Source organism: Drosophila ananassae, chromosome 2L (genome assembly GCF_017639315.1).
Source record: "Drosophila ananassae strain 14024-0371.13 chromosome 2L, ASM1763931v2, whole genome shotgun sequence".
In the NCBI taxonomy this organism is placed as follows: Eukaryota; Metazoa; Arthropoda; class Insecta; order Diptera; family Drosophilidae; genus Drosophila; species Drosophila ananassae.
Window position 1 is genome coordinate 26,978,856 of NC_057927.1, and position 20,816 is coordinate 26,999,671.

The 20,816-nt window shown below is 46.1% G+C and overlaps 2 protein-coding genes across 6 annotated transcripts in view; one reads left to right on the forward strand and one right to left on the reverse strand.

The window, feature by feature from the left end:
- The window catches only part of LOC6505651 (octopamine receptor beta-3R), a 35,825-nt gene that overhangs the window by 10,751 nt on the left and 4,258 nt on the right, over positions 1 to 20,816 (forward strand). For all 5 annotated transcript variants that reach the window (XM_032449625.2, XM_044714073.1, XM_044714070.1 and 2 more), the window contains 5 exons: positions 13,589 to 14,530; positions 15,648 to 15,848; positions 17,016 to 17,291; positions 17,368 to 17,545; positions 17,805 to 19,743. In XM_032449625.2, the coding sequence (XP_032305516.1) occupies positions 13,908 to 14,530; positions 15,648 to 15,848; positions 17,016 to 17,291; positions 17,368 to 17,545; positions 17,805 to 19,743 (3,217 nt within the window). In that variant the 5' untranslated portion in view covers positions 13,589 to 13,907. The remainder of the gene's footprint in view (positions 1 to 13,588; positions 14,531 to 15,647; positions 15,849 to 17,015; positions 17,292 to 17,367; positions 17,546 to 17,804; positions 19,744 to 20,816) is intronic.
- On the reverse strand, positions 7,929 to 10,216 carry LOC6505875 (protein hugin). Its single transcript, XM_001964493.4, has 3 exons — positions 10,014 to 10,216; positions 8,860 to 9,184; positions 7,929 to 8,478 (listed from the first exon to the last, which is right to left on the reverse strand). The coding sequence occupies exons 1-3, from the start codon at positions 10,095 to 10,097 to the stop codon at positions 8,231 to 8,233; spliced, it is 657 nt and encodes a 218-aa protein (XP_001964529.1). The 5' UTR covers positions 10,098 to 10,216; the 3' UTR covers positions 7,929 to 8,230.

Here is a 20,816-nt window from a genome sequence, read left to right on the forward strand (position 1 = left end):
GAAAGTGGATGTGAAAGTGAGCGGATGTGTGTGTGCTTGTGGACCGAGTGAAAGTTAAATGAAGCTGGCCAAGGGCTTGGGCTGCTGCTCCGGATCTCGTCCTTGTCTGTCACCGTTAACGCTTCGATGGCTGCCTCATATTGACTTTTCCATTTCCTTTGTACCACTTGGAGTGGCCACCGGCCAGTGCCAACACTTTAGTCAAATTGAACTTGAATAGCGAACAGAGGTCTTTGTCAAAATTCATCCATTGTTTAGCCTTTTGCTTTTTTATAATTTTCAGCGGTAAACAAATCTAATTGCTTTCTATTTATAATATAATGAGCAGTCGTATCAAGGCGGCAGGAGGGAACTCCTTGATTTTCAGGCTGTTGACTAAAGTTTAAGGTCATAAAATTTAATTAAAAACAATTTGCCAGCCAGGCGCACTGGGGCTCGCACACGCACCACGAGGCGTATGAGTAATTTCTGCTGGAAAACAGTGCTCGCTTTTCAGCGCACGCCCCTTTGTTTTCATAGTTTTTTGTTTGGTTATTTCTTTTAATTAGCGCGTGCGGTCTTGACGCGTGCCGCTTCGCTTTCCCAGCACTTTCCTGAATCGTTTGTTTTTTTTCGGCCAGAGTACTCTGTGGAGAATTGCTTCACAAGCGCTTATGCTAATGTTTTTTGTCTTGGCCGCCCATTACAAAACGCAAAAAACAGAAAATATGAATGGGAATATATGGACATTATATGCAGAGGGGATCTCAGGCTGAGGTCTTTGTGGTGCGAGATGGTAGGGCGGTGAATTTCAAAGAGCCAGAAAGTAAATGGCCGTATGCTGTTTAAATTCGGTGGTCAACATTCCTGTGGTGCCCGCCATAAACAAAATGGGAATAACAAAATGAAAATTACAAAGCACAAAAAGACGAGGATGGGAAATAGAGAGGAAAAACTACAGCAGCCTTGACTTGGGCGAATGCAAATTTTTTTTGGCGGCCTCGGAGGGCGGGACAATCGCTGGGGCGGACCCTGTAGCGGGCATTGTTTGTTGATGTTGGGACCATAAATTCGAGCCATGTTAAAGGAAAAGTTTGCAACAACAAATCAATAAAACTGCCATCAAGTGCCAGCAATGAAAACTAGCCCCAAAGCCACTTTCCCAACTCGGCAGCCAGTTGGTTTTGAGTCCTCCCACTTATCCTCTTTACACACAGCCTACACTTGTGCATATATTTATGTTCCACGAGGTATGATTACTATATAATAAACTTTGCGAAGCCAACTGAAACAAAACAGAAAGCAAAAGTTTCCCTCAAGCTTAAATTTATGTGTTTTTTGAAAAGGAGGGAAAAATAATCCCATTGAAAAAGTTAACTGTAAGGATAACTAAGGGAGAGACTGGTTTTTTGATACTCATATAATTATACATCTGATATATGTAGTTATATACAAAGATAGGTATCATTAGGACAAAAAATGACTAATCCTACTTATTGATTCTATCGGAGAAAGGCGAGAAAAAGTTCTGGCCGAAGCTGCGAAAAGGTTTTTATTGACCAACTTGCCAAGTTTTCGAAAGGGATATAATGCGAAGTTTCAACTGATAAATATTAGTGAATACTACTTAAAAGTTTACAAACTGAAAGGGAGAAAGAGTGAATTTTAAAGCAAGCAACATTATAATAGATTATCGCACCAGGGCTTGTCATATTTTTCCGAAATAAGCGACCGTTCCAAGGGCTAATGAAGTAATCATTCTGCCAAAACGTACAGAATATATAAACATAATCACGCTAATCCGGTTAGCTGTCTCTTAACGTTTCCGTTTTATTTATTCCGAGCTTGTGCCTTCCTTTTGCCTACACTTTTTACGGCCTCATCAGCGGCGTCTGTGCACTTGTCCGGGCCTTATAAATAATTTAGGACAGCGGCGAAAAAATAAAAAGGAAGGCAAGGCAGAATCTGAAACAGTTCATTTAACTTAAATTGCTCGGTAATTGTGCTCAAATGTTTCGTACATTTTCTCATTAAGTGCAACAAATTTGGACCGTTGTTTAGTCCGGTGTCCGGACGTCGAGTGCAATTAGCTGAGCATTTTAAATTTGACACTTTAAACGTTTCGACTCAGCTGTCAATACGAAACCAAAGTGGCCAACCGAGCTGTGGGCCATAATGTCCGCCTCCGTGCCTCCTGGCCCCCTGGCCCCCTGGCCTCCTGGCAGCCGCACACACACACACACGTCCTGGCAGCCCCCGCCCCAGCAAACGGAAGTGACCCATCGACTCGCACAAGAGCAATTAAAAGTCACAGGACGACCCCAGCGCGTCGAATGCTCATTTGCATATGACCAGCGTCATAATTACGTCATAATTGCCATGCATCACCCACGCCCAGGCCACCACCACGAATGCAAAAAAAGGACAGCCAAAACCGGCCAAAAGAGCTGAAAAGTTAATTACGAGCCGAATCGAGTGCCGTCCTGCACACTTGACTTGCGATAATATTTTTTTAATTATTTCTAAACTCGACACGCCATCGAATGATGACGCTGGCAATCGCAATCCGGAAATCGTGCAATTCAGGATGTCAATTATAAATGTCCGTTAACGAAAATTCGACTGAATGGCAGGGCCATCTATTTCCAATAATACCCAATTGTTGATCGACGTCCTCCGTGCTGCAGAAGTTCAATGCCGTGTGCACTCCAGCACGTGCCACAACATTTTCGACATTGTCACGCAATCGGTGTTTCGGCCATTAAATGCGCTTTTCTCAGTGCATTTTTCATTCATGGAATGTCCCCTTGCATTAGTTATGTGCCATCTAGTTTATTATTTATAAAAGCGGTAGAGCATATGTCTACTTAACTATTTTGTGTAATTAATCAAGGGTACACAGCGAAAAGTAATTACTGGTATATTCTAGTTAATCGACTATATGATACCCGGTACTCTTTTATTCGCCTTTCTTTAAAGATTAATTCTACAATATAAATATACGAGAAACATATGAAATTAGTTAAGATATAAATTAACCTTGAAGATACTTGTACTCTACGAGTATTGAGTATATTTTGCTTAGTGGCATTATACCTTTAAGGAAAGAAAATGATATAGAATTGAATCCTCATTTAGTTATCATAACATGTTATTTCATTTTAATCCAATTAAATCTAAAAACACATAATTGAAAATCATAAAATGTCTGAATAAATCAAATATTAATACATTTTCTTTACTTTATACTCTTTTTAATTAAAATTTATTATAACTATTGTACTGCCTAACGCCATTCAAAAATAGATCTCCAAACACACAGAACTATTTAAGTTTCTGAGGGATTTAATGCATTTATACCTTTAATTCATTAGCCAGGATTTGAGGAGAGCTCACACACCGCTCTGCGTGCTATTTCATTTAATTTTTTCATTACTCGCCCCGCGGCTGCCGCGCCAAACAAATGTGGCACGCCATGGCAGGCTCCCAGGGGCAAAATTTCGGGGCGGAGTGGGGCTCCGGGTGGCATGGGAGGCACGATGCGCGATACATGAATTCACGATACAATTAATGGCCGTCAGGAGGCACAACGTCTACGGACCGCATTTGATTTGTATTTATATTGAGCAGGCGGGGCACGAAACAGATTTCCGCCAAGGAGCCACCGGGCCCGGGCAGCTGAAGTCGAACAAATATTTATAACCCAATCACTATATAAGTATATAGGGGCAACCGTCTGCCAGCCTGTCACTCACACGGAGCCGGAGTGGAGTGGAAATGGCCGTGGCATTGACTGTGGCAGGAAAAGTCACGCCAGGACGGCTACCGAGTAAACTGGCATAATTGAAAGCGACTTCCTTGCTAGTGCCTCTCAAGGGCATCCTCGCATCCGGCTGGCGCCAGTTTATTGAAATCGGTCTGGAGTCCGAGACCGATTATCTGATTGCTGGCCCTGATCCACTGGCCACTATTCACTCTAGCGTTTACGTTCAGTCTGGCCCGGCGTGTAATTTGATTATCTATGGTATATGGTCCAGCCTGAATGCAGGAGCAGCCTCCAGCCTTTGCCGCAATGTTTGTCTAATTGACAGTAATTAAACGAATGCTCTGCCCCGATAAACCGAGAGTGAGCCCGAGTGGCAACAAATTTGCCACATCAGCCTGGATGTCAAAGCCAAATTGATGGATGATGACTGGGCCGACCAGGACGAAGAGCAACAGGACAACGGTTAAGTCATGCGTGCGGGCTCAGATTATTGGTGGCGCTGGTGTTGCCGACAGGACATGCAGCGTCACTCTGTTATTAAATAAAAATCAACAAAAGTGTTGCATACTGCCATAGTGATACTCATCCAGTTACAGTAGAGACTCCAGCGGAAAAACGTTCTTTAAAGCGGAATACATTTGGAAGGACACACTATACAGTGTAGGGAATTCCCTCAACCACATTTTGCTCTTTTCAGTAAATATTTTCATTTCAGCTAACTTGATTGTATACATTCTATAATATAGCAAGTCCGAGATTTTCAAATGCCAATGTCAGTGCCAACAGCCAGTAGCAACGTCAAAGCCACTGCCATTGCCATTGCCACTGCCAAAGCCCTGATGCGTATTTGCCCAAAAACTCGATTTTCGATTTAAATTCGTTCGCTTTTATGCTCTGACCTCGTCCTTCGGAGGGCCTCAATTCTAGCAGCAGGAGGTAGCAGCATTGTGTTGGAATTGCCGTGTGGCCAAGCCGATGTGTTTGGTAATGTGGCTGCTGCATTTGCAATTTCTAAATTCCCGACGCCATGCAACGGCAGCAAAAATTACAGTGGCAACAAGATTGAATGGAACGCCCCAAAAGCGAAAACTATCGGCCCCCAGTCCCACCTGTCCATCACCAGCGCCGTCACTGTCCGCGGGTTTTTGGCCAAGAGCTCCGACAACCCTGCCACCTACCACTTCAGCCGCTTCAACTGCACTTTGGCCCCAGGATTCGCCTGACTATTTCGCTTTGAACTTTTTCTGTTTGGTATTTGGCTATGGATCTCCGCACTCAGTGTGTACATACTTTGCAAGTCTGTCGACCAGAAATGGCCAAAACCCGTATGAAAACTTTATCAGCTCGAGACGAAATAGTTGGGAGAAAGTTTGGGAAATCCCATAAATGTTGGTCAAATATTTTTAAATTTTCAAGGAAACATAAGTAGAAAAACAGCACGTGTATCTGGACTTTGCCGAAGATTATTCGAAAAGTTTTTAATTAGTTTTCGGTCGAACTTTAAGCCAACTTACCACTGACTGACCAGGTCTTTAAAGTTGGTTGAGCAAGCCCCTAATCACATCTTATCAATCACCTCGACAGGTAGGCTCTTGAGTTCACAGTAATTAATATTTGATGCAGGAGCGACGATAAAGTCGCAGCCATTATGCAGGTGTGCTCGACATCAAAGTGGCCGCAAGCACAATACTTGGCCCATAAATAATCCGGTCGCACCAAACAATACTCAAAGCCAATTTGAAGCCTTTTTCGGCATGGCTGAAATTTGATTAAGTGAGTGCCACACCCCGCCGCAACCGCAGAGGGGCGCAAATGGGGCCATCAATTTAAATCAGTCGGTCGAGGCACAATAAACAGGGGTTGCGGTCGAGTCTGAGGCTGAGTGAGCGCTGCGAGACGGCCGCCATATTAGCAGGCATTTTTAACAATTCTCCCTAATGGCCGAGATCGCTTTTGGCCAAGGTGAGCTCCGCAGACAGCCAGACCTACAAACATGCCACCAAGCACGCCGCAAGCAAATGAATGTTTGAAACGGAATGGCGCCGTTTAATCAGGCAAAGTGATTTCGCCAGCCAGTGTCTGTCGGTGTGTGTGTGTGTGTGCGTACAATCAACTTATCATTTTGCATATGTGTGAGCCAGATAGGGCCGGAACTGAGACGAAGAAGAAGAAGCCGGAGCAGCCAGGGCGGCAGGAGAAAAATCAAAATCCAAGGCAGGCGAGGAAGAGGCCCACGTAGACAGGAAGCCCATCCAGTGCCAGCTGATGTTAAGGTAGTTTAACCTTACGCAACGACCCAACTGTAAATCTACGTCCGCTGTCATGCAAAGTTCCTGCCGACTGCCGGTAGTACACTGCAGAAAAATATAGACAAGCTGTAGAAATAATTTAGATAATCGAAATCTAACTTAGATAAATCGAATTCAGATATATCAATATTATCTATCTTGAAAGAAACAAATCTTTACTTTAAAAACTGACCTCGCTTAAATTTTATCGAAAAAGGTCTAAATCTGTAACTTAGCTTTTAAGTAATTTGGTAAGCAGTTCTTAGGGAAATAATTCTTTTACAAAATTTTAAATTCAATAATTTAATTCCCACAGACCTGATGGAAGTTGGAAATACAAAAATGGCATCTTTATATTTCAATAAAATGTCATCCCAGAAATCAAACTTGTAATTTGTTTTCTAAACTAAATTTAAAATTAAAAATATTTGACAATTATTTTCCGAGTGCAGTCTCGACATCTATCGAGTCTTCATGTGCGTGTCTGGCTCGCGACTTTCCTCCTGGCTTTCTCCTTTTTCCCCATTTTTATTTTTTTTTTTACTTTTTTGGTTCATTTTTCCCAAGAGGTGGAGGAAAATTTATTACCATTTTGCAGTTATAATGTTTCAATATCTCCGAGAGGGCTCCGTACGAGGGCTGGCCCGTGTGCCCATTATCGCAATTTAAGCACGATTGAGGCAGATATATATCCTTGGCCTAGCGGCTCCATAGATTTGCCAGACTACGTGATGTATGAACCGTAGTCCGGGTCCAGGATGCATGCGAGCCTACCGGCTTTAGGTGGAGAGGGACCATCGAACGGAATACTTCCAGGCGCTTTTCCAACCACCTGCGGTCAATAATTGGTGCTGACTTTAACTGGGGGATTTCTAACCGGTGGATAAGGCTTACTAGGGCGGACGGGAGGAGCACGCCTGGTTAAGCCAACTAATTGGCATGTGGCAAGTTTCTAATGAGTTGCCCCAACTTTCAGACCCAGTTGTGGCAGTGAAAAAAGCTGCGTCAGCAGTGACTTAGTTAAATGTTAATGTTAAGATTTGAAAACTTATTGTTAGTCTCAAAATTAAGAGAAGATCCAATAAATAAAAGCAAAGTTTTAAAAAAAAAAAAAAAAAAAAAAAAAAAAGCAGTGACTCGACGCTTGGCCAGGATAAGACATCTGCCCCGTAATTCAAATAAATCAAATAAACTGCAAGCTCCGAGGATAGTTCTTATTGATAGTGTTTCATGGTTCTCCTTTTCAAACTTAATAAAACCCAATTTTAAACTAAAAGAACAAATATTTCATATTCTAGTTTACCTCGACTATCAACGAAAATGATTGAAAAGGAAATATTTTAAATGCATAGCCCTTGAAACAAACATTTTCAAATTAGGGAAAACATCCAACTTTTAAATATTTATTGTGAAAGTGGTTGCACTTTCAAATGGTAAACGATGAGCACGCACTCATCGAAAACGGATCCTGCGCTGAGATTTTTTTTTGGGAAATATTTCCTGCAAGCCCCGCAAAATATTTTTATGCTTCATCAGGCCGAATAAAGCCAGTAGCTTTTGGTTTTTGGGGCAGGGTCTTTTTGTGAGTGATGTGGGTATTCTGGGGGGAAAAGGATACTTTATCAGGCTGCACACTGGCACACACATCCTGCTGCAGCTGGAACATCAATTTTCCCTGCCCCAGAGTGCCCTCGCATTTCCAATTTATTTCAGAAAATTTCATTAATTTTGCCAATAAAAAAGGACGTGGTAAATTGTAAAAATAATTCCATGAGAGAGGCCAGCGCAAATAAAATCCATGTTTATTTAATTTTGGCTGTTTATGGCGTCGCCAGGCTCATTTAGAATGCAAATTCGTCCTCTCGCAACTCCCAAGTGCCGAATCCCTTGTAAACAACGCCAAATTTTTGGGAGCTGCAATTTATTTAAATAAATAATAAATATATTGTATGCACTATATATACACATCATTAAATCCTCTCAAAACACGGTTATAGGTAGCTTACAGCATAAACTAGTCATTTAATTCTTCATAGGTGGATTATTTTTGCGTCGCATCGAGTTCCGCTTGCCGTCCGCAGTATGTTTAAGTTGGTTCGAGCCTGGCCTCAACCTTGTCCTGGGAACGTCCTCCGAATGCCATGTCCGTGTCCGGAATCGCATCCGCGCTGTGGTGTCCTGGCGTCCTTGTCGTGACTTAATCTCCTCCGCCTCCGCACACTTGGGCACGTTTTCCCAGGCGCGGCTTGAACGGCACCGATTTCTTTATCATGCGCGACATGAACTGCCCGCCAGTGGCCTCCTCGCTGCCCGCCAGTGCCACGCCCACTCCCAAGCCCCTACAGCCGCCCCCGCCGTCGCCGCCGTCCAGTAGCTGCTGAAAGTCAATGCTGCGGCCAAGGCGTGGCGTGCGCACGCGATAAGCGGGCTCGCCGCTGCTCTGCACTGTAGAAAATATATGGCAGAAGAGAGTAAAGTGGAAACAAGAAGTCACTAACAAATATATCCTATATCCTGTATGAAAAACAAATGAAGATCTTTGGGTCGAAATTGGCAAGAAAAGGACTGTGCATATTAACACATATCCTTTGAAAGAGTCGAGCATTTTTTATAATATTTTTCTAGCTGCATAATATAGTGAAAAGCTTATGGAAACAGTAAGCCGAAGTAATGGAGATGGTTGCGTGAACGTGATTTGGAATCCAATTAGAAGGGCTCAAGCATCGAATCGCCTTATTTTCCACACATTTCGTCACGCAACCATCTCCACCCGGCATAACGTATACGCCGTGTGAGCCTGAGAAAAGTAGAGGATGAAGGACTTACGCTGGCGCAGCTTTTGCAGCAGAAGGTAGTAGGTCAGCGGCGGCATGCTCTCCAAGTCGAATTCCTGGCCCTGCGGCGGCACGGCGTTCAGTGGCAGAGTGGCACTCGCCTTTTGGGCCAAACTGTTCTCCTCCAGCTCGTCAATGATGTCAGTCAGCTCCTTGTACTCGCCCATGGCGCGCTTATGCCGAGCCTCGTTCATTGATGTCCTTGCTGCTGCTGCTGATGCGGATGCTGCTGCTGGTCCTGTTCCTGTTCCCGGGCCTGATGATCCTCTGGCAGAGGTAGCACTGATGTGATTTGCCAAATCCAGTTTGCTCGTGCCCTGCACAAATAAAGTGCCACAAAGCAGGGCATACGAAAAAATGAAAAAGAAAATATTTGAAATATTTCCTCGGAGACTGTTTTTTTTAGGGGGCCCAGGCTGGAGAGGCTGCCAAACTGTCGACACGTGTTAAGTTATTTTTATGCCGCCTATTTATGCTCACACGCGTACGTGCCCCGCACACACACGGCCATCTTGCCACAGTGTGTAGGTGTGTGTGGGTGGGTGTTAGGGGTGTGCGAATGTGCGAGTCAAGCACTTTATTGTTTCAATTTACAACCCGGCAGGCAGCGAGTGTGCCGCTTGATTAGACAACTCAATGTAGATTGAAATGCCGACACCTGAAATCGGCTTGTGAATCGCACTTCGCCCATAAACGCTCCTCTTCGCAGAAGGGCGGCAGTTGCCTTTTCCAAACCTGACATTAAACCCCAATTTTGGCAAACCATTTTATGTTGCGTATACGCCCTGAGGGCCCGAGCTTGCGTTCGTTAATCAAATGCGAATCGATATCCGGCTGCAGCTTAATTGGTAGCATCCTTGAAAAATGCTACTGACAGCAAGGAAATGAAGGCAACCACAAACTGCAGAACTCCAAGAACTGCGCCTTTCACATCGAAATTCGATCCGAGTTCCAAACTCGAAATCTTAGAACGTAAAACTGCCAAACAAGTAAAGAGCCAGCAGCTTGAGCAAATTATCGTACCTGGCTAACGAATGAACTTGCGCTTGGGCAAATAACACTAATTAAGTGGCGCTTGTTTGGCTCGTTTCACCTCGTTACCCGCACTTCGCCTACGCCTCCACCTTCTCCTGCGCCTCCACTTACCTGCAGGGACTTGGCCTGGCTGCAGACAAGGACGTAGCAGGACGCCGCGATTAGCAGCAGTGTGCAATAACTCGGACCACACATAACTCGATTGGTTAGCTAGCCCGGGGCGGTTTCTGTACTCCGCTAAGGACACTCGGGGACGCGGTGCTGCCTAATGACTCTCTGCCGGACACTTTGCCGGCCAACTGATGCCAGCAGTCCGGCGATCCTGAATTTTTATAGCCCAGACTCGGCCGGACACCCCGCGGACCAGAGGAGCCTGATTAGCTCCGGGAATGACAGGCGCTAAGTGATTTGTTATGCACTCTAATCTGCATCGACTGCCCGCTGGCCGAGGCATCAAGCGGCAAATCCGAAACGGAAGCGCCACCAATTTGTTGCAATCAGAGCGAGAGTAAACAGGACCCAGACCATGGGAGGGGCTGCTCGAGAGGGGGACTAAGTGAGGGTCGAAAATCAAAGCGTTTATTGGGCAATCAATGTAGTTGGGCTTAAAACACTGTTCAAAATTGGTTAGATACATCTTATTTTGTATTCCAGTTTGGGTACTGGAAGTTGTTCTTCAAGTATCTGGTATGAATCTGAACAAGTATGAACCTTTAAGTATGTAGGGATTAGTATTTCTATGCCTTCCTTCTAAGTACTTCCATTACGACCAACTTCAAGGGAAGTATTACAAGAGTGAATTTTACATTGTGTTTATCATTTTAATCATATTATTCCCTGTGTATCAAGAACGCACTGGGATTGGGGCAAATCAAAGCGTGTGAAATGGCACGCCTCAGTACTCAGTGGGCGTGGGCATTAGTGGCAACACCCACGCCGGAGCCAATGTCAATGCCGGTGCCGCCGCCAATCGATCAATCTTATTTAAATGTTGACAGTTGTCTGCGCAATGTATCTCAGCTTGAGGCCTGCTGGCACTTGTTTGGGGAAAGGATGCTTCGGTGGCTTGGGTGACTTGGCTTGGGATGTCCCTGCTGCCGTTGTTGGCTTATTTAAATGCCATTTCTGAGCCGCATTAGGTTCAATTTGTTGGGCAAACATCTGCCGCACCTGGACCGACAACAACCTGGGAATCCTGGCCCCCGGGACATCAGAATCAGGCCTGTCAGCAGGCATTTTCAATCCGATTCCAGAAGCTCCGATTGTCGACTGTCATCTCCGAATAATGGGTCAGCAAGGTGACAGCCCAGTGAAATTATTTACAACCTATGGAAAATATAATCTCCACCCACCGCTTTTCAATAGCGGCACAATGCTGCAAATCACTAGCATTTTCAATTAACTAAACTCGGACATCAGCAATTCATCAATCCGTTGCCTTTTTCCTGGTCTCGGCCTTGCAACTGGTGCAGCTGGGGGAGCTACTGCAAATCTGCTGGTGGAGTGTTTATTTGTGCCACTAATTTACACAAACATGACCCGGACTCGACGACCCAGAGCTGAACCCGACAACGGTGACCTGACGACCCCCAGATGGCTCTTATTTATTTAGTAACTCAATGTGGGGCAACCTCTTGTGCTGCCTGGATTCAGGAGGATTTATCTGTTTGCCAGAGTGCTGAAAATGGAGCCTTAAAAGTATATCCTTGAAAAAAAATAAAGAGCAATAAAGCAACAAGCAATTTATTTCCAGGCGAATATGGGAGAAAAATGTTGTGGTGATTAGTTCAGATTGTATGACCTTCATTCGATCCGAAATTATTGTAAAATATTGCAACAAAATTCGGCAAAATCAGAAACAGAAACACAAACTAAACTATAACCCTTTCCATTGTCAATTTGCGTAAAAAAAAAGGATAAATGGAATTAAATTTGACTACAAAAGCTGCCCTTGCATTTCTGAAAGTTACATTCTGTTTCAATGGAACCAAAAGTTCCGGCAATCGAGTAACCTCTGACCTCAGATGCAGATTCCTCGTTTGATATTTCTCTGTCAATTATTGGCAAGTCAGTAATCTGCACTTATCTCGTCGGTTATCAGTTTGCCTGGAGGAAGTTCTGGCCAAGGACATCCAGTAAGTTGTTTGCCTTCGAAGCTGCAGCGGATCCATTATTTGCTCTTGTGCGTTTTATCAGGCCGCTAATGCTTCTCCGAAGTTAAGCCTTCAAGTGGCGCGCAGCTAATGCCCTTAACGCCCACTGTGTGTCCTGTGTCCCTGTGGCACGGCTCGTCCTGGCGATGGGATTTAATTGAATTAGTCGTGTACTGTACGCGAGGCGCTTTGAAGTTTGCACTTTGCGCCCTTCCCCGCCCGCTCCGGTACGCCTGGCAGCCAGGACCCCGGATCCCCGGTCCCAGGACTCTCTGTTGACCCACGGAGCTGGCTCTGTTGACGTTTGCGCTTAAGCGGAACTCGAGTGCCGGAAGGGCAGCGGCTTTATAAAGTTTCCGGCTCTGGCTCCGACTCCGGGTGCGAGTTCGAAGCCCGGGCAAGAGGCCATAATTAAGCTATATAGTGAGAGAGTGTTGGCACCGAAGGACTTTGCCAGTCGAGCGACCAATAAATAATGGCGCATGAAATTTATAAAGCCACAGAACAAAACAAAATGAGACTGAAGGCCCCGGCAATGATGTGGTTTTTATCCTTCGAAAATCCGAGTATTAAAACATTTAGTTGACAATCTTGGCAGATACCATTCTCTGGTCGTACGCTGAGTAAACAAACCGATAGCCGAAGGACAATGCAAGGAGCTGTAACTGCCATGTAATCGACTCGCCAAGGCTGCGATTGTCTCTGTCCATACATATCCTTAGCAAATATTAAAATCAAAACGTTGAAGGATGTTCGAAGAAAGAGAAACAGGAAAATGCAATTCGTTATACGACCTGGATAACGACTTGTAGCCAACGATTTATGTAAGACTCAAGGACTGCACTTCCTTTCAATGCGCCACTGATTTTTCTGAGAGGAATTTAGCCGAAGAATAGGGGATTTGGCTCTACAGATAGTACAGCCATAGCGGATCTGACTCGGGAAAACTTTTCCACTCCCGAGCTGCAATAATCTGGCTTTAATCTCTGTTTTAAAGCAACAACATTGTGTCTATATGCAGTTCCCCACAAGTGTCAGCACTTGACAGTCGCTGGGGATGAGAGCATGGCATATGTATATATGCACGTATACTCGTATAGAACGAATGCAGAACGAGTGCTCCCTCGCAAATGCATTGCATGCCGTGTGCTCACACTGCGTATACGCAATTTATTTCTGTTATTTTAATGTTCCAGAGGAAAGTTGATAGACCGAAGGACGACCGGGACTGGTAGACTGGCAGACTGGCGGACTGGTGGACAGGCGGACAGGCGGACTGGAGGAAATACCAGATCTGACAGCTGACAGTCTGTGAGTGAAGATAGGGGGTCGGAGCTTTTGTGTAGCTCTGCACAAATTGCCGGGCAAATCAATATGCCAGCCAATGGGTTTTATGGCTCCTGAATTTTGTATGTGCGCTCACATAAAAACTCCCCCGGGCGTCGCTAGCACTCGTTTCGCCAATTTCATGCAATTTCACAGCCTTCACACTCCTTCCATTATTTCATAAATTATTTATTTATTCATTTGCAGCTGCTGACTGTCGCCGACTGTTGCGCTCGATCGAGTGCCGAAAATTGCTGGATTCCAGTAGAAACTAAACCGGGTACCGTGCCGGGGGACTCAGAAATGGAGCGACTTGCCGACTTGAAGAGTGAGAGCAACAGGAAGAGGAATCAACATGACGACGAACTTTGGCCGACTGGTTGTTTGCATTGCAGATTGCAATTACTGGAGTTTTAAATTTCACGGAGAATGGTAAAGAGCAACTACAGCGAAGACGAGAAGACATCATTATGGAGCCGACTTTAATGAGCTGCCCTTCAAGAGGGACGCGTCGTGTGAAGTGACCATGAAATTGAGAGACATGTCGGGGCCCAAAGTAACTGAGCTTCTTGGCACAACAATGACATTGCCCCTGGCTCTGGCAGGCACATCAGCAACATCGGCATCCACCAGCAGCAGGCTGGGCAAATCGATAGCGGCACTTGTCACAGGTAGTACCGCAGCTCTAAATGCCACCGTTGCAACAACAGCAGCGACAACAACAAGAGCCACCACCACTAATGGCAACCCACTGCTGGCAACAGCCACATCAACGATAGCCACCACCCTGCCACCTGCAACGACAACAGCAACAGCTGCAGTTGCAACAACGAGTTTGCCTACAACACTGCAATTTTTAGATGCCTCGTTGACTTCGCTATCGTTAACAGCCACATCATCGGCGTCGTCCACGTCCTTTGCGTCCTCAGAGAGTCCGTTTGATTTTCTTGCCACAAACACAACAGCACAAGCCATTGCCAACACCAACACTAGCCTCATTCTCGAGGAGCGGCCCGATCTGGAGGAGGAAAGCTGGCTGGATGTGTCCCTGCTGGTGCTCAAAGGATTCATCTTCTCGTCAATCATCCTGGCGGCTGTCCTGGGCAACGCACTGGTCATCATATCTGTGCAGAGGAATCGCAAGTTGCGGTAAGTATCTGAAAACACCTGCTTCCTTTGCTCCACTTTGTATACCTACTGAGTCAAGCGAAGCACCTGAACTTAATTGACGGACATTGCCGGTGGCAAGGACAATGCAGGCAACCGCCTTTGTGCCAGCGTAATAAATGTAATTTAAATGAGCGACAAGTAGAATAATAAAGCACAAAACGAAGTTAAATGCGACACATAAGCCCATCGCTGCCACGACAGTGCTGCGATGACAGGACGCCCCAGAGTGCACTGCAAACAAGTGTAGCATGGCATTCAGGGCAGGACTCGAATCCGTCCCTTGCCACGCCCCCTAGCACTCTTCCCCCCGTTAATGTTGCGCAACGTATATGCGTGCTACAGCAGAGCACATCGCGGATGTTGATTAAAGAGTTTATTATGACATTATACTAAAAACCTTAAAGTGTTCAGCTTACCGTTTACAACATTATTACAGGACATAACCTGCTTGGCATAGCTTCTGCCTGAGATTATAATAAAAGATTAAAAATATCTGAAGCTTAAAGGAAGAAACAAAAACAAAGAACTTATGCAGAGGAAGGTTTTTAAATATCCACTTAAATATTAAGTGGAGCTCAGAAGCACATCCTGCAAAAGAAACTTTCCTTCAGACTCAAACGATGCATTTAACTCAGATTCAAGTTTATATTAATTCTAGACTGGAATGGTCGGAAGCTACTGGATAGCTGGATAGAAATAAAATAAATAATAACAAAATGCCTTTAGCACATTTGACAGGACGACTGGTTAGCTGTGGATGACAGGTGAGAGTTGAAAGGTGGCTCGCCAGTCGAATGGCTAGTGACAGGCGGGGAAATTGCAGCAATCAGGTGAACCGTTTGCCTCGAAAGACCGGATATGAAAATGAAATGCTATGCAAGCTGCCAGGATATAGGGGCTCAGGACTGAGGTGGTAGAGGATACGACCGCCACAGGACTGGGATCATCTACATGTGATTCATATTTCGCATGTCATTCATTTGGAAAGGCTAGGGTCGTGTTCGAGGCTCCGGAACAATGCCATCCACACGAAATACGCACTGAAATACGAAACCTGGAATACTAACAAATTCTGAGGCTATTGTTTCGTTCACAGGGTGATAACCAATTACTTTGTCGTTTCGCTGGCCATGGCCGACATGCTGGTGGCCCTCTGCGCGATGACATTCAACGCCTCCGTGGAGTTGTCCGGCGGAAAGTGGATGTTCGGCCCGTTCATGTGCAACGTGTACAACAGTTTGGATGTTTACTTTTCCACGGCGAGCATCCTGCACCTCTGCTGCATTTCGGTCGACAGGTGGGTACATAAAGATGCTGACTTTATTTAACGCACGCGATTTAAATCGAAGTAGTTTAAGAGCTCTCTCCTCGAATTCCCCAAACACAAATCATTAATCTTGCCCAGATGCCCAGCGCTCAATTCCAAATCACTTTCAATACCAAAAGAAGAAACAATTAATTACTGTGAAAGGCTCGCGCACATCAAAAGCAAACATTAGGCGGGGCCCGTATGATAAATGCGGCCCAAATGATTTGCAGCCGGCCGAGGCGTGGGCATTCCCTATATACGTACACCTCCCCCGCCTGTTAAATTCCCTCCCCAATCCCGAAAGGCTGTTAATTGGCGCCCTACCCGACTGGAAGCTCCGCCAGCTGCTGCTCCTCTTTAGAGCTGACCAGAAACAATGGCCCAACACCGTCCGAAGGATATTGGCCAATGGACAGTGGCGTGGGGCCTTTGTCTGTTTTAATTAATTTGTGTTTCGCTCACCTTTCGATGGCCAACAAAACATGGCGAAAACAAAAGAAGGCATAAGTAGAAAAAGAACAAGAAACTCGGACAAAGTTTGGGATTGTGTTACCCATATTGGCACTCCATTTGGCTAATTTATGGCTGCCATAAAATCGAAATTCGAAAATTTATGATGGAAATCCAGCTACCATATTTCATTCATTTCAAATTGTACAAGTTCATGAAATCCAATTAAACAAAGTTCCCGCTTTAAATGTTTTAAAATTGAGGAATATATATGTATGATGTCCTGCAACCAAAAAAAACTCAAAAAGTTTCCACTGAATTAATTTGCTTTCGAACCAAAAAACAATACACATAATTGAATAAAATTTGGTTCAACTTTTTAGTCTCGAAATAATTTCAAACAAGCAATCAAATAAATTGCAATCAGTTTTAATTTGGAGGCAAACAATGGTCCAAAATAATTGGTAATAAGTTCCCGATTATTTTATGCAGCTATGCGTGTCTGAGTGGACTCGCAATTTTTGATTATCCTGCCCGCCAAAGGACGATAATCAATTATGTTGTGGCCCAAAAAAAAAAGATAGAAATTACGACAGGACTGAAAAGCACCTGCCACCAGACCTGTCCGCAATCCATTTCCATTAATAAAGCTTCGGCAACACCCTCTTTTCTTTTACGACTCATCCGGATCCGAACGTTTAACAGATACTATGCCATTGTGCGTCCCCTGGAGTATCCATTGAATATGACGCACAAAACAGTGTGCTTCATGCTGGCCAACGTCTGGATCCTTCCCGCCCTCATCTCGTTCACGCCCATCTTCCTGGGCTGGTACACCACCGAGGAGCACCTGCGGGAGGTGTCCCTGCACCCCGACCAGTGCTCCTTTGTGGTCAACAAGGCCTACGCCCTCATCTCCAGCTCTGTGAGCTTCTGGATACCCGGCATCGTGATGCTCGTGATGTACTGGCGCATTTTCAAGTGAGTGGACGCTGTTTCGGCTTTGATTATTTCCAAGTTAATTGCTGTTCGATTCTCTCCGCTTGTGGTTTTCCAGGGAGGCGGTGCGCCAACGAAAGGCTCTCAGCCGCACCAGCTCCAACATACTTCTGAACAGCGTCCACATGGGCCACACCCAGCAGCCGACCAACCTGAGCTATCTGCATCCCAGCGACTGCGATCTGAATGCGGCGTCCACGCGGGAGGAGACGCACAGTGCCCTCAGCAACTTGGAGGTGAGTTTGGTGGAGGGAACAGCGTACTTGCATCCTTTTGGATACAGCTATGGCTAGTGTTTCATTTAAAACTGGGGAAAGATGGGCTCTAAATTCAAGCTCCACTGCCAGGCAGCATCAAAGCCCTACTTTATAGTGAGTAGATGTCTCTGGTCGATGAGATTAAAGGCCGGAGGGCTGAGCACTACAACCTTATGTGTTTCCTTTGTGGAGCTGCGTAATTGATGCAACCAAACAATTCCTTTCCCCACCCATACAGGACATGTTGCAGCCGGCCACGGACGAGGACGACGACAGGGACGAGTGCGATGAACTGCGAGTGCCATCGCCGCCGCCGCGACGACTCAGCCGTAGCAGCATCGATCTGCGGGACCTAGAGCAGGAGCGCTACGAGAAGGTCACCCACACAGACAGTGCCCCCTCAATGATGGCGCTGCAGCAGCAGCAGCCGGGGCATCCGCACATGCCACACAACCAGTTGCAGCCGCCAGCGCCAGTGTTCAACCCCCAGATTTGGACAGAGTCCATTCCGGGCGGCAAAACAGGGCCCCCATCAGCAACAGAGTCGGATAAGAAGCCACATCCGGGGGCGCCTCAGCAGCAACACAGCCTAACAAGTGGCAGTGGCAACAGCGAGCAGGAGCCAGAGTCGACGGCATACCGGGTATTTGGCCTTAACAGTGACGAGAGCGAGGGCAATGACGTCTACGACACCCACCTGCCACTGGCTGAAGACAACAAGGAGTTGAAGCGCCTGATCGAGGATAATTACCTTTACTTCAAGCGCCAGACGGGAGGAACCATTCTGAGTGGACCTGGAGGTGGCAAGTACGCTGCTCTGAGCGAAACGGACTTCATACGCTTAAAGGCCGGAGCGGCGGCCTGTGCACGGAAGGCGTACGCCTCCAGTGACTCGGAGTTCCTGAAGACTATAAGCGAGTCCCGGGCCACAACTGGGCAACCAGAACTGCCAGTGGGCAAAAGCGAAAAGGGCTTCAATATCCTCTCCCTGCTGTCGAAAACCAAGCGCACCAGTTCCGAGTGCTTTGCTCTAGAACGTAAACGCCAGCAGACCAACTCCGAGGGCTCCAGCTTCTTCCGGCGGGCCCGCAACCGGAAATTGTCGCACAGCTACAACGGGTGCGGAGGCGGTGGAAAGGAACGCAAACTTGAGCGACGCCAGCGGCAGCACAGCGACACGGACTACACGCCCAACAAGCCGGACATCCTGCTGGACATCAATGTCCTGAGCGAGCAGAGCGTCGGGGGCACCAACGTGATCCAGCAGTTCGGCGATGGCGTTCAGCTGATCGATTTCAGCGAGATTACCGCACCGCTTCCGGTGTCCACCGGGGACGACGAGCTGGCCCAGTTGGCGGACTGTTTCGGCGAGTCCCCGCAGCAGCCAGCCACCCCGCCGCCGTCTCTTTCGCCGCCGGAACTGCCGGAGCCGAGTGGCCTGCTCATTGCCAGCAGTTCGGAACTGGCCGAGATCTTTCGGTCGCTAAGTTTCCCTCTGGGACGACCAGCTGGGGCCCCCCAGCGCCTGAGCACGCTGAGCGACCAGGTGTGTCCCAACTATCTGATGTCCCCACCGAACACACCGGCCCCGGCCCTGCCGCCCGCGAATTCGCCCTGCAGTGGCATGGGAATGGACCCATCTAATGCTCAGACGGCGTCCATCAATGTGTACTTCCTGTCGCCGCCACCGCATGCCGCTGGTCCGGGCTACACGCCCAGTGACACCTCCACCGTGTCCTTGGATGTGGTCACCACGCTGCCGGTGCCCCAGCCCCCGAGTCCCCAGGTGCCGCAGCAGCTGCAGCTGCCCCTGCCCCTGAATGTATCACCCAAACCGGAGATCATACTCGATTCCACGCTGTCACCCATGGAAACGGGCAGCGACAAGGACGTCACGTCGCCGCTGTTCAAGCGCAAAGATAGCGCCGGCGATGCGGACGTGAGCGTTTCCGGCGGAGGTGGAGGCCTCAACGGAGGAGGTGGAGGTGGAGGGGGAGGGGGAGGTGTAGCTGGCAAGCAGCGCTGCAGCATCCTGACCGGCTACGATGGCATCCAAACGGTACGCAAACGACAGGCCTCCGTGGTGACCTACGACGTGAATGTCATCAACTTTTCGCAGGAGAACAGCGATAGTCGGAGCTATATCCCCATGGGCCGCGTGTCCACCAGTTCAGCAAGTGAGTACACCTGTTTTAAAATTTAAAAGTACAGAATAGCGAGTGGGATTCAGGCTTTTCAAATAAATGTTTTCTGTAGTTCTTTAATTCTCTTAGGAAACATTTATTACAATTTATTTAGGAAATGCAAACATGCATACATTATACAGATAAATCAAACTATATAATAAACAAACTAAAAAGTAACTACTAAAGTCCATTTTTACATTTTATTTTCTCCAAGGGGATTATATTTGCCTCCATGCTTCGGTTTTCACTTTCACAAAATGAATTAGTTTGTTTTCACTTATTAAATTTTTAATTTTAACGCTAAAGCGCTGCTGTCCGTAAAGGATATTTTATTCAACGCTAAATTTATTTAATTAACAAATAACTTCTGACCGATACAATTTAGGGTTTTGTGTAGATTTTTCTGAAGATTTCTATAGATTATTGAAAATAGTTTAGGAAAATGTGAGAATTTTTTTAAATTTAAATAGAAATTATTTAATGAAAAGAATGTAATACCGGGAGGAATTTAAATGCTATTATAGTTAAATTCCAAATAGAATTGTTACTATGTGAAAGTGAAAACCGGATTTACATAGTATGCTCTCTATTTTCAAAATGGCTCATTAAAAAGATTTTTATATCAATATTTTATCGTGTAACTTATCATTAACTTATAAAAAACAAAACAGAAAGCCTAGAACCAAATTTTGGAGATGTAAAAATGTATCTTCCGTGACTATCCTATAGCTGACTGTTCCGTCATGGAATCCTAGTTGACTAGCTTTATAGAATAGTGCAAGCTTCCAGTTTAGTTGCACCTGCAAACGACGAAGACCCGAAGGGACCGCCAAGAGCTTGTGTGTAAAATAAAATGGTCAGAGAACCGACCGATTCCTGGCCCAATCACGTCCATATCCTCCTGTCCCGATCCCTTTGCGTTTGCCGGTGCATGGCACGTGCATGAGATCCGAAGATCCTGTCCCGTCTGTGAGAATCGTGTGTACATTGTCTACTACTCGTCTCTACATGTCTGTCTCTCTCTTTTCTCCAAATCTCTATCTATATCTTCATGTGTGTTGTAC

What these genes read in the sequence shown, in the direction of transcription:
- LOC6505875 (XM_001964493.4), bottom strand. Translation starts at nt 10,097, where the DNA reads ATGTGTGGTCCGAGTTATTGCACACTGCTGCTAATCGCGGCGTCCTGC. An exon ending in GCCAGGCCAAGTCCCTGCAG is followed by an intron (nt 9,185 to 10,013) that starts GTAAGTGGAGGC and finishes TTATTTGTGCAG; the next exon opens with GGCACGAGCAAACTGGATTT. An exon ending in GCTGCAAAAGCTGCGCCAGC is followed by an intron (nt 8,479 to 8,859) that starts GTAAGTCCTTCA and finishes TATTTTCTACAG; the next exon opens with TGCAGAGCAGCGGCGAGCCC.